This window comes from Podarcis bocagei (assembly GCF_964188305.1).
Source record: "Podarcis bocagei genome assembly, chromosome: 1".
Taxonomy (NCBI): domain Eukaryota; kingdom Metazoa; phylum Chordata; class Lepidosauria; order Squamata; family Lacertidae; genus Podarcis; species Podarcis bocagei.
In genome coordinates this window covers 95938428-95951600 of record NC_138125.1, presented here as the reverse complement: position 1 = coordinate 95951600, position 13173 = coordinate 95938428, and the positions used below count along the sequence as shown (strand labels likewise).

General features: G+C 40.2%; 1 protein-coding gene across 15 annotated transcripts in view; it reads right to left on the bottom strand.

Annotated features, from left to right (window-relative positions):
* The window catches only part of KALRN (kalirin RhoGEF kinase), a 501553-nt gene that overhangs the window by 121878 nt on the left and 366502 nt on the right, over window positions 1-13173 (bottom strand). For all 15 annotated transcript variants that reach the window (XM_081188021.1, XM_081188031.1, XM_081188017.1 and 12 more), the window contains 9 exons: window positions 12909-13027; window positions 11458-11524; window positions 10611-10720; window positions 9334-9403; window positions 8453-8542; window positions 2984-3076; window positions 2038-2149; window positions 1137-1327; window positions 727-828 (listed from right to left, as the gene is read on the bottom strand). In XM_081188021.1, the coding sequence (XP_081044147.1) occupies window positions 727-828; window positions 1137-1327; window positions 2038-2149; window positions 2984-3076; window positions 8453-8542; window positions 9334-9403; window positions 10611-10720; window positions 11458-11524; window positions 12909-13027 (954 nt within the window). The remainder of the gene's footprint in view (window positions 1-726; window positions 829-1136; window positions 1328-2037; window positions 2150-2983; window positions 3077-8452; window positions 8543-9333; window positions 9404-10610; window positions 10721-11457; window positions 11525-12908; window positions 13028-13173) is intronic.

The window sequence follows — 13173 nt, the reverse complement described above, 5'->3', positions numbered from 1 at the left end:
TCTGTCCCAGCTCTTGCCAACCTAGCAGTTCGAAAGCATGAAGTGCAAGTAGATAAATAGGTACCGCTCTGGCGGGAAGGTAAACGGCGTTTCCATGTGCTGCTCTGGTTCGCCAGAAGCAGCTTAGTCATGCTGGCCACATGACCCGGAAGTTGTACGCTGGCTCCCTTGGCCAATAAAGTGAGATGAACACCGCAACCCCAGAGTCACCCACGACTGGACCTAACGGTCAGGGGTCCTTTAACTTTATGCTACTTTAAGTTGTTCTTGGGGAGACATGAGGGAAACTTTTAGGCCAATTGGTGATAAGTAGCTTGCCGGGGGGGGGGGGTAACCCAATCACTTGCTGGTAGAAAGCCCTGAAATGGGGAGAGTGGGTGAACAGGAGCCATTGTGTTTGGCAGGATCTGCATCCCCATCACAGCACAGGACCCAAGGTGGCTAAATCATATGGGCACAGCATCCTAACTCCTACCTCAAGGCCAGTTCAGCTGCTACATCATTATGAATGCAACATCATTAGGTGGACTGTATAGGTATGCAGACTCCCAGCTGTGGAAGTAGAGAACTGCTAAGGAACCACAGTCTGAAGAACTGGACTCTATTCTACATCAAACTCAATATCAAACTGCCAGCTGTACCACAGAGCTAGATTTATCTAACAACATATGGCTGCTGAGGTAGAACAATGAGATGAAGACACAGAAAATAAACTTGGAGACTCACTTTCAGCACTGTTTTGTTATCTGAGGAGGGAGTCCGTCCAGACCACAAGGCAAATTTGCAGGGATCTCCTTCCACATGCTCTGTCACTCCCAGCTCTGAGGTCTGTTAGGAAAGAGAGATGGTTGGGAAACACATTTTCTACAGATTTGGAACTGAGGCTAGGAAGAAACTCACATCTAGTATCATACTGCAACGAATGTAACTTTATTGAATAGTGTTAAGCCTTTTCATGTATCCTCTGCACATTGCTTCCCAAGTAAAGTAGAATAAAGCTAATCCTCATGGGATGTGGCACCAAACTGCTAGCATCTTCCAAATTTGGTACAAAGACATGCACACCTTAATTCCCCGCCCTTCATACTTAAAAAATAAGCCCATACAAACATTCATCATAGTCTCAGCAAACATACCAGTAATTTGTTCTTGTAAACATATTTAGTGTGCCCTGCAGAATCTTTGATCTCTTTGCTGAAAACAAGAGAAATTTCAAAGAGAAACAAATGTCTCTCACGACCCTTCCGGATGAGAGATTTGGGGTCCCACACTTGAAAGGAATCTTGAAGGATCAGTTCTCCCTGAACATCCAGATTTTCATCAAATCCTACATATAAAACAAATCAGATCAAATGAAAAACATAAAGATCATGAAATGAAGTTGGTTTTAGACAAACTGATAAGACAGAGACTGAGAAATGAAACTTGTTCTCTAAAGAATTACCAAAAGTAAGGGAAGAGGACATATGTGCCATATCTATAAATGCCATGAAATTCTGTGCAAGTCTGAGATTGTGTCTGACCTCCTTGCCATATCAATCTTGTGTTCCACCACCAAGACCCCCCAAAGGGGGATTCCATAAATGGGGTGAGGAAGCAATGGCCCTTTGGAACTCTGATGCAAATACACACTTGCTAAAGTTGTACAAAACTACTATACAGAACAAATATATATATTATGCAACAAGAGGGAAAGGGATTGGTGAAGATGTGTCGAGAAAGGAATGGGGTACTAGTTAAACTTGGACAAAGTGTGGCAACTTCAAGGAGGTATGTTGTGTGTTGAAAACAAAAACTTTTAAGAATCTGTGGCACAAGTTATAGACAGTCTCAAGTTCTTTCTTTCATTCTTTCTTTGGGAGCAGGAATCTGCAAAGTTAGTTAGTAAAGCCAAGTATCTGTAAATGCAGTTATCTATTTATCCATCCAAAAGAACGCTCACTTCTGCACTTACTGGCGTATTCATTCGTGTCTGTGTGTGTGTGTGTGTGTGTGTGTGTAGTAACATTCCTCTCCCTGCTGTCAAAATATGCTTACCTTCCAACATGCTAACATGCATGGCATCATTGGCTTTCTTGGGAACACTGAGCATCACTTCCAAACCATCCTTGAGTTCTCCCTTCCCTTCTTCACAGCATGTTAAAAGCTCCTGAAGAGAAACAGAAAACAAAACTGAACCCCATAAAAGATTGCTGCTTCCTTATTTTGCAGTCAATAAGAACATTCAAATCAAGGTATTAGGCACCTGGGTGAGTGTGTATCTTGTCAGATGTAGATAATGTTGATATAACTTCAATAACAAACACTCACTCTCCACTTTACTGAATATTAAAGTTAAGTTCAGTACTGGGTATTATTATCACAATATTGCTTCAGCCCGTCTTCTCCTTTGTGACCCAACCATCTCTGAGCTCCACCCAGTGACTTTGCATGTGACCCATGCCATTTTGATGGTGACTTGCAGACGAGCAAACATGTGGGTTCCTGGAGAGATTATAGTGACTGCTATGCTCCTCCTCCAGTTCTGCTGCTGCCACATTACCTGGGGCAAAGCTATGGTTTGGCGTAACAGTATATCCAAACCCAGGCTTGTGGTTTGTCTTACTACAGATAAACCATGAACCACAACTATGGTTTGTTCTTGGTTTACAACTCATGCTTTGTTTAGAGGAAACAAACCACATGCTCAGGTTCAGATGTGATGCTAAGCCAAACCGTGGCTTAGCCCTGGGTAGCACAACAGATGCAGGACCAGGAGAGGACAAGGAAGAAATGCAACATATTTTATTATAACAATGAAAAACTTAATGATTCTCCAAGCCTGCTATCTAGTATCACAATGTACCTTGTAAATGAAATCTAAGTTAGATTACTCAATCTGAGCTGGTGTGGGATTCACATTCCTCTCAGTTAGTGTACCATCAGTTAAATAAAGGCATATGCAAATAAGTATCATAAGAGTAGAAACAAATCACTGATGTACCTTCAATAAAAGCTGGTATTTGGTAATCCTCTGGACAGGTTTGATTAAGTATGAGGAAATGGAGTTGGCCAGACCATGCCTCTGCTGAATTTCCTTTTAAAAAGTCAAAACAAAACCACAGTTAAGTTAAACATATAAATAGAACATGATGAAAAAGTTCCTAGACTTAGTCAGTTTGAAAAGCAGCCACACATAATCAATTTTAGCTGCACAATACCTGGGCTGACCAGTTTTTTGTTGTTGTTTTTTTGAATAGATAATTATTATGTGGCTACCTGATGGATAACAGTATATCCACAGAGAAATTTTATAACATTCCTTGTGGTCATTGAGGGAGACCTTTCAATACAAATATGTCAGTTAAGGCTTTCCCAATAAAATAATAAATGGTTTGTTTTAAACAGATCTTTACTCCCATAAAAAGGTGATTTTTTCTTGATAATTAACATTAAAGCCTAGATCAATTTTAATATTTTGGCAGGGATGGTGGGGGAATCACTAAACCCCTTCTACATATGGAAATTTGGATTGCTTTTTAACTTGCAGGAACCCTTTGAGCATGGTTTACTAAATCTGAGTGAAATACAGCTCCAACAAAATTAATGGGGCATAATATGTATTGTTCCTTTTCTGTCCAGCAAACAAGAGAAAGCCAGTTAAATCTTCCTGATTCTCATCACAATCCGTAGACATAGGAGAGTTCTCCCTGTCTTCTTCAAATTGCTCCTAAACTGAAGTGCTTTGTTTCTGTGTAGTCTATCTACACAAAGATGTGCAGTGACACAATTTAAAATTTCCCCAAACAAAAGTGTTTGGCACTGCTCAAGTTATGACAGAGCAGGACAAGGGAGTTTGTTATGAAATCAGTAAGGCCTAACTCCTGACTCCCCCTCTCCTATTTTAGCAAAACCATGTTCTTAAGGGGTGATTACAAAAGGTAACAAGGCCAGGCCCACTCTGGACCCTTACAATTTGAGCTACTGCAGTGCATGTAGCAAGAACAAGCAGCAGCTGCTCTCAGAAGAAGGTGCAACTTTGACATTGTATAGTTCCAGTCTGGAGAAATCAGGAAGCAGCAAGAATCCACCTATGTGTTAAGAGAGTTCCTGAGTAAAGACAGTCAGCTCTGCTTCATTTCCAAGACACAACGTAATGCTTTAGTGAATGATGCTCTGTTTTGCCCCATGACTGATTCCCATTTCAACAGTCAATTACTGTAAGAATTACTTTAAGGATATGTACAAAAACTAGTGTGTCAATCGTAACTTCTGATAAAAAGTTTCTCCTCACACTGAGAAAACTTAGTTGGCCGTGGCTTCTCAGAGCATGTGGCATGGATAATGAAAGACTTGCATGTAGTCACAAGTTACAGTCTATACATGGGTTTCTTATTAATTTCAATTGCATGTAGGGTTACATATAGCATACAGTGCATGTGCAGGAGAAAGCTTTCAGCTCAAGGGCCACATTCCCCATGGGTAAACATCTGGAGGCCACATGCCAGCAGGAGGGAATAAAGCAAAAGTAGGTGGGGGTGGAACCACATACACACCCTATTCACATCCCTTTCACACCCATCCTTCCACACAAATACACATTTGGGTGCATGCTTTTGTATAACATTCAGCTTTCCCTGTTCCAGATTCTCCAGATTCATCTTATCAGGCTACTCCTTCCTACAGTTCAGGGCGACAGGAGTTTTGCTCTCCTTCCCTTCCACCCTCTTCATCTCAGTCTCTGTGTCTCTCTGCCCTCCTCCATCTCTGTGTATTATCTCTCGCTTTTTCAAGTAGCCCTATGCTATTTGTCTTTTATATCAAGCTGGGCTCTCTGTCCCCAGTGGGACAATGACAACAGAAAGCTTTCTTTCAATCAATCTAACAACAACAGGGCAGTGTGTGAGAGAGAAATCTGAAGTCTGATTTTGCTTATGTTGGTTGTGACTGAGGGACATGAAACAACTCTGATTGGGATAATTATTGCTTTGGGATAAGTGGGAGGCAGCAGTAATGGACAAGTGCCTCTGAACATACCCAAGTGCTTTTGGAAGAAGTCGAGAGCTGCAGAAAACTCCCTGGAGCATCCAAGCACTTCTGAGAGCAGGCAAGAATGCCAGAGGAAGAATGGAAAGGCACAGACACTTCTTTGAATATACAAGTGCTTCCAAGCATGGAGGCTGTTGACTTACTTTGGCAGGCATTGGTATGAGGGTATGGGCCTATGCTGATGAGAGTATAGGGCTTGAAGGAGAGGGTGCTGGATTAACAGAAAGGCTGTGAGTGCTGGATGTGGCCCCTGGGCCTCTGGTTCTCCATCCTTAATATAGTGCTTCTTTTGTTTAGTTCAGTAATCCTTTCAACTGTGCAAAGTAGACCCAAGTTATCATTCTCTGAGAGATCATGTTTTCTCTTAGGCCACCCACTGAGCTCTTCCCTGTTTTGTTACACAAACTGCAAGTACCTTCCATACAGAAACTGTGTGCAACAAGTGAAGGGGCCCTAATTAGTTCAGTTTCCCTGATGCTTTTGAACCTAGTTGCACAGAATGAGATGACACTATTCCTTATCCCTGTGTAGGAAGTGCAGCTCTCACATGGATGGGCAAGGAAACATGCATGTGAAGCCACATTCAATCCCTGAATGAATTTTGGCTCATTGGGAACGAAGCAGGTGAATGCAGTCCTTATCACTGGTTTGTTTTTGTTTTATTATGTATTATGTATTTTGTGTTCTCATTTTGTATTTTTGTATTGTGAACTGTCCTGCGATGTTCCAATGAAGGGTGGTATACAAATTCAATTAATAATAATAATAATAATATGGTACCACCACCTGCTAAAATGAGCATCCAGCTGCCCTGTAGGCACAGGTGGGCCCGGTTGAAGACGGATCCTGCTGAGCCCCTTGACTTCCTGACCAGTTCCCAATCTGTCTGACCACTCTCATCAGGCCTGGGCATCAGGCCTCACAGAGAGCAGCAGTACACTGACGGTGATCCCAGGACACACAGACATGGTTCCCAAACACACTGTTGTCCTACCCAATGCCGCCCCAAACTGTAACCCTCACCCTGCTGTGAAATACACACTCTCATCATGGCCCAGCCTCCTCAACTGCATCCTGATCAGGATTAATCTGCATCCTTGATATGGTCCCTACCTGGGCCACTGGATGCTGTGTGTGGAGGCACACAGTATATGTGATCTTTAGATGAGGAATTGTACATAAATTTACTAAGTAAATAAATAAATAAGTCACAGGTAAGCTGTCTTCTGGTTCAGCCATGTTAAAGCAGGAGAAGCCACAATGCCCTGCAGGCTGGATTCAGATAATTTTAGTGGAAGGAGGCCTCCACAACCCACTCTTTGTGCACTTTGCCTGGGTTATGCCCAGTATTGTTGGCTTTTAATCCATCTTGTGCCAGATTTTCAATGTTAGTTTAGACTGCTGTCAGCTCACACTAAAAAAAAAAATCAGTTCTAAGTATAAGACCAGAATTAGACAAGAAGATATCTGATCATGTTCCCAGAGGACCTAATTTCCACCATAATGTTCCCCATCTCTGATTTTCTGCTGCCCTCCTTCTGAAAATGACACCTGAAGAGGTGCCAAATCAAGCAAGGAACATTTCGCAGTCTTTTTGCATGATTGAATGACTATGTGAGCAGCTATGACAAAGTACAGTCAGACTAACTCTCCAAAATGCACAAAAAGTCAGCTTCTTTTTCTTCCTGTTGCTTTTCAGGAAAAGGGATTTTCTAGCCTAGAAACTGAAAAAGAGAAAGGAAAAATCTACCACTCATTTGCAAAACATAAATGGGATGAAACATCAACTTTTTTTTTGTATTAAGCATTATCAGAATATTTCCAACCAGCATAACGCAGCTGGGCTAGAAAAGCTTAGCCAGGCAAATGCGTTCTAATCTGTGTCAATACCCTGTTAAACATGTAAATCTGCTGAAATGTTACATCCCTTCCAGAAACCTTTGAGTAGGAAAGAATGCCACCTGCTGGTTCATATATTTAACTATCACACATATTTTCACCAAAGGGACAGGGATAATTCTAAAAGAGACTCCTATGGGACGCTGCCCAATTAAAAAGAATAATACTCTCTCCACCTTTCTTTTTCCTTAACTCACTTGAAAATGTTCTAAACAATGAGCTAAAAAGAGAAAATGTAATCAAGGGCGTGTAATGAGGCGAGTCATATAAGACTTTAACAGCTGCATCTAGGTGGAAAGACTGCCAAGGGATGATATTTGTAATTTGAGCTGTTCAATTTAGGACTAGATTAATCATTATGCTAAGTAGAGCAGGGACCCAGCCAAACTGGAGTCCTACCTATAGTGCAAGCTGAGAGTGGTTCTGTGCAGTAAAAAAGGCTATCCACTCTTATTTTTGGTTCCTGGAAAACTGCCTTGGCTCAGAGCAAAGAAAGCAGTGGTTGACAGGGTATTTTCATTGGGTAAACAGCATTTGGAAAAAGAGTTAACCGTCATTCCACAGTGCTGCTGTCCTAATCTGGAATGGGTTCCTTGTGGCTGTTATCTGCTGAAAAGAAGGCAGTACCAGTCACAGATCTCTAATGTTTCACCTAGTTTGGCCCCAAAAATTGTTTAAAATTAAGCAATATTCATTTCTCCCCCCAAACTTTTAAATTTATATATATTTTTAATATACATAGTCTCAAATATTAGGGGTAAATTTGAATCCTATTAATAAAATGTAGGTACCACAATCCAAATTTTAGCAAAAAGTCCCAAATCACTGCCATTAGAATTTGAAATTTCTCACTCAAATTTGAGTTGGCCATTGAATTTACACTTCTATTAATGGAATCAGACCAGGATACAAAGAGCTGTATGGGAAAATTAAAATGTACCACTAGTGCATCAGGGCTTTGGAGACTTCAGGAGAGCAGATTTAATCTAAACTTCTCGCCAATAGCAATGGGTTTGATGAAGTGGCATAACCACCACCACTTGCACAGTCCTTCCACACAAACTGGCCAGGGCAGAAGGTTTTGCTGCAGCAGCTCACAGGCTGAAACACCAAAGAGGTCTGGATTGGGTTCACTGAGACAGATAAACCACAAGCCCAGGGTCAGACATACAGTAATGCTAAGCAAACTATGGCACAGCTCCAGGTAGCACAGCAGTAGGACTGGGGAAGGCGCTAAACAGTCACAATGTTTACTACAAGCATGTTCATATTTAGCCATGGTTTGGCTTAGTGCTATGTGTGAACTGGGCCAGTGCAGTTCTAATTTTTCAGTGGCAGCCAGGAGAAAATGAGATGAGAGGGAAACCGAGGCAGCCATCAAGTCTCTGCTGCCTGGTGTCTAATACCACACGCGCAAAAAACTCTCATATAACCAACAAGCCTCCAAACTGGATAGCCATTGCAACAGCAAAAGAGCAGAACATGTTATTGTCTAATCTGAAATAGAAAAACAATAAACGCTTACGTCGAAGAATGTTCCTGCATGTTCTAGGATTAGCTGGCTGGAGTCAGGCTTGTTTTTACAGTAGGTAACATACATCTGAAATTTATCTGCCTGTGAAAATAAACACCAAGAGGGGGGAAAGGCAAGATGATCAAGAGTTGTACTTGCACCATTTCCGATTCAACTTCCACAGAATAAATGAATACTTTATGCCTGTCCCCTCTAATTAGAAATGTACTGCAAATGAAAGGAACAATAAAAAGCATAACAGAGTATGTTCGACTAGTAGAAAAAAATCTACAAGAAAATCATGATTGCCTTTCCTATTAATTAAATGTGTGTCCTTTTGAAAATTTTATCTATAGTGCCCACTGACATATTTCAGTGTCTATTTAAAAGTCCTTTTTGCCACAGAAATATATCTTGCACAATATGTAAGATGAGGTGCTTAGAAATAATTAAATTAGGAACTGAGATTTTCTAAAAATCGAAATATAAATGTTGCTGTTACCTATGGTACTGTACACCATAAAAATTCTGGATCTGTCTTAAACTTGTACTTAGTACATAGAAGTTATTTGATCAAAACAAATCTATATTAGCAGATGAACTCTGGAATTTCAAATTTTAAGTTGCATTTGTGTTATTGTGTTCTGCCATTGTCCATTGGCAGAAGTCTGGTGCCCTGTGATGATTTGCAACCTTTTGCAAATAGCGGACTTATTAGATGGCTGAAATTAATGTTTGAGGAAAACTTTCTATAAAAGTTCAATTACCATTCAACAAAGTACTGCCTGAAGAACTGCACAGTCCACTACTTTGGCCTACTTAAAGCTACTCAGTCCCTGTTACAAATGCTCAAGACATCCATTAATAAATGGTGCTATGTTAAGACTCATTACCCAGGTGACAAAGCAATGACCCACATCTTCAGGGAGTTGTTCATATTTTTCCAGTTCTTTCAGAAAAATGCTGAAAAAGTAAGAGAGAGGACTCTGGTTATAATATGCTTGCCCTACCTGCACCCGAACCAACCTGATACAAGATATTAAAGAGTGTACACCCTCCAACGCTATTTGGTTGAGTGACTCAGGGGAACATCACAACCACCTAGTAGAAGCAGGTGCTGGATGATGAAAAATGCTTTCATATATTTAACAGAAAAAAGGACCCTCCAAATTCATCTCAAATGTTGCTGAGCGTAAAATCTGTCAGTAGATTACAGATGTGCAAACCTCAACCTCTGATATTTCAATAATCTTAAAGAAATTATTTCACTTCTCCTTGAAATTCCTACAAACTTGATTCAGTCCCCATAATCCCTGACCACTGTGTGTTCTGGGTGGGACTGATGGAAGTTGTGGAGGCCAACAGCTCATGTGTTCCCTATCCTTGCTATAGATGTTTCAGCTGAGCAGGACCTTTCAAATTCACTTTGATTTTTTCTTTATGAGACATTCAGTAGCAACTCTTCTTTTAGTACAGAATTAGTCACATTTCATGGTAGGTGAATGCAAGTTACTGAGCTTTGGTTACCTTATCCACATAGCAGGCCACACATGCCTGGCTGTAATACTTAGCATAATTGCCATGCCAATTTCCTTATTACGTAGAGTGTGAGTTTCAAAGTTGGGACTAGATATCCCTGAACTGTCTTATTCCTGCTAGACATTGTAGGTCTGAGCAGATGAGTGGGGAGTGTCATCGCACAGAACATGTCTCCAGCCTGCATAAGCAGGTAGGCCAGGGCTGCCCAGTATTTCTCATGTTAAAATCTATAGCACAGTTATTTTCCTCCTCCATAGCTCAGCACCTGTTCTTGCCACACATTAGCCCACTCCTGCAAATTGTTTGACACTTCATAATCAATTATATATGAAGCTATGAATGAGCATTGGGACTGAGTGCTCCTCTCCATGTCCCTCCCCTGCTCTGTGTCTCAGGGCACACTGGTTTCAGCATGAAGATCCTGGCTTGTATTAATCCAGAATTTGTTCTTGTTATGTCTGAACCAGGGAACTGTAGCTTACTGTTAAATAATAAGCCAGGGTCTACCCACCAGATCCAGTGTGTGATGCCAAAGGAGAGGAGCACTTGGCCTCAATGCTGGTTCCTGGCTTTGCAAAGCAGGGTAAGCTTCCAAAAGGGTACCTTTCTCAAAGTGTTGAAGAATACGTACTTATTATGAAAGTCATAAATCTCCTGGATGTTGCCAAAAATTATGTGCTCTTTGTTAAGAATCCCTGGGGGTATCTCCTCCACTCCACTTGTCATTTCCCAGAGATAGGTCTAGAAGACAACAGCAGTTCTTAAACACAGAGAAGAAGTGCACAACAAAAGAAAAGACCTTGCAGTTTTCTTGCCAAAGGCATAGAATATCTCAGAAAACATGGAGTTCTAAGCTAAAAGATAATAATAAAAACCAACACAACTAATAAACCAAAACCATGAATGTGGATGTTTCAGTGATAAGAAATATCTCAACATATTCAAAGATAGATGTTTGATGTTCAGGCACACCTTCAGTTAGTTCAAAGGTTCAGTTACCATAACCTTTTCTCTTTCTTTCTTTCTTTCTTTCTTTCTTTCTTTCTTTCTTTTGCTATGCATACAAAACCTTTTTCTGAGGTCCAAACTGAATGTTAGCTTTTTGTCTTAATAACAATAATTACATTTCTTACCCACGCTTCACCACAAACAATTTAAAAATACATTAAAAGCTGTATATTACTTATGGTGTTGCATGTCTACAGCAAGAGTAATATATCAGTTTTGAACACATACATTGCACCCACCTTCCATTCTACCTGTAGAAAATATCAAAGGCTTTTGCATTTTCAGATTGTTGAAACACAAACATCATGAACCAGCCTGCACAGTACAGCAAACCTCCACACAGGTCTCATCTAGGCAAGTTTATAATCCTTGAAAACCCTGCCGTAACTGAAGACCACAACACCACATCATGGTGGTAGTTATTATGACCACCAGCCATCAGAAACAGTACAGAGTCTTTATAAACATACCTCTAAACATTCGTGTAAATCCCTGACATAGGCCTTCTCAGTCTGAAGCAGTTCAGCCATGATGAATCTAGGAGCAGAAATGCATGGGAGTAAATCTGTATATTAAACACAAACTCTCTCTTTGTTATATTCTTCGTAAGAAAGAAAGAAAAATACTTTCAACGTTACGTAGACCAATGCTATGGATATTTGCTGAAAGTAAGTGTACAGAATATTGTAGTCGTTATCTTTCTGGGCTGCCTAAATTGCACATTGTAAATGAAAGAATAAAATATTGTTTATGTGACCATCTCATCACATATTATAACATTTCAAGGTCATGGGTTCAAGCCCCACGTTGGACAAAAGATTCCTGCATTGCAGGGGGGTGGACTAGATGACCTTTGTGGTCACTTCCAACTCAACAATTCTATCATTTCCAAATTAGAAAAGCATTCATGTTAAGGGATGGAGGGATTACAAACTGGAAGTGTAAGGACTGCTTCATGCATGCAATAAGCAAGTGTGGACACTATTCTGCTTTCTCCAGTTTTTTGTAATGTATGAAAAGAGAACTTAAGTATCTCCTCTATGATGTAGCAATCAGCCTGGGACTGGTGATATCCAGTCAAATCCACGCTAAGCCACAAAGCACACTGGGTGACATTGGATTGGGCCAGATACTATCTCAGTTTAAGTTATCTCACAGAATTGCTGCAGAGATAAAACAGGGGAAAGGAAATTGTGTATAGTCTTGAGCTCTTTGGAGGAAAAGTGAGATATACTTTATGTTTCCTTGTATAAGACATCCTTATGTCTAAGACACCACCTACTTTTGGGGACCCCAAATTTAAAATGGGCATATGCACTATCTGTGTCTAAGATGCCCCCAGATTTTTAACCTTATTTTAAAGTCTTATACACATAAAAGTACGGTAAGTGTTAATAAGTAAGTAAATAAAATGTAATTCCTCAAGCCATTTCTCCCTTCCCATCAGTTTACATTAGTTCTTAGTCTCTAGCATATTTGTATTTTCTCCCTGATTATGGAAATACATTTAGAATGTATCATATCATGTTTGAAGATTTATGTATTGTAGCCATCTCTGCATGTCTAAGTAATTAGAATAATACTTGCATAATTCAATAAATTTCTAGAATCAAGTATAAATGTTGTTAATCTTGTTGTAGTTATATAAATATGAGTTTCTATCTTGATAAATAAGAATAAATTAGTATTTAGTTACACACACAGAGAGAAAAAACAATTACGTTTTTAATTTATCAGGCATGGACTTATCCCACGTATCTTACTTCTCTCCAAACTCTGGTCTTTTGTTTGCATAACATTCCTGCAAGGCTATCTCACCTGCCTCACAAATAGGTGGGCTTGGTGAATTGTTCACATGGAACTGCTGCTGTTTGTCATTCATGTGCTATGTTTTGTGAGGTGCCCATTTCCCACCACTTACTCTTTCTTTCTGGCTGACTTCCTTTTTTCTTCATTAGCTTCGTGATTGGCATCACGCAGCTTCACTTCGCGATCTGACAGACTTGCTGGAATGATGTCTAATTCCAGGTCCTTGTTATCCTGAAAAAGAGTAGTGTCTTGGATTTAAAATACATTTCTATGCTTTGTAAAAGTAAGCATATCTACAAAGTGAAAGAAAAGGCTATAGGGCTGGAAGAAAAGAAAAGGAAAGGAAAGGAAAGGAAAAAGAAAAAGAAATCAAACAA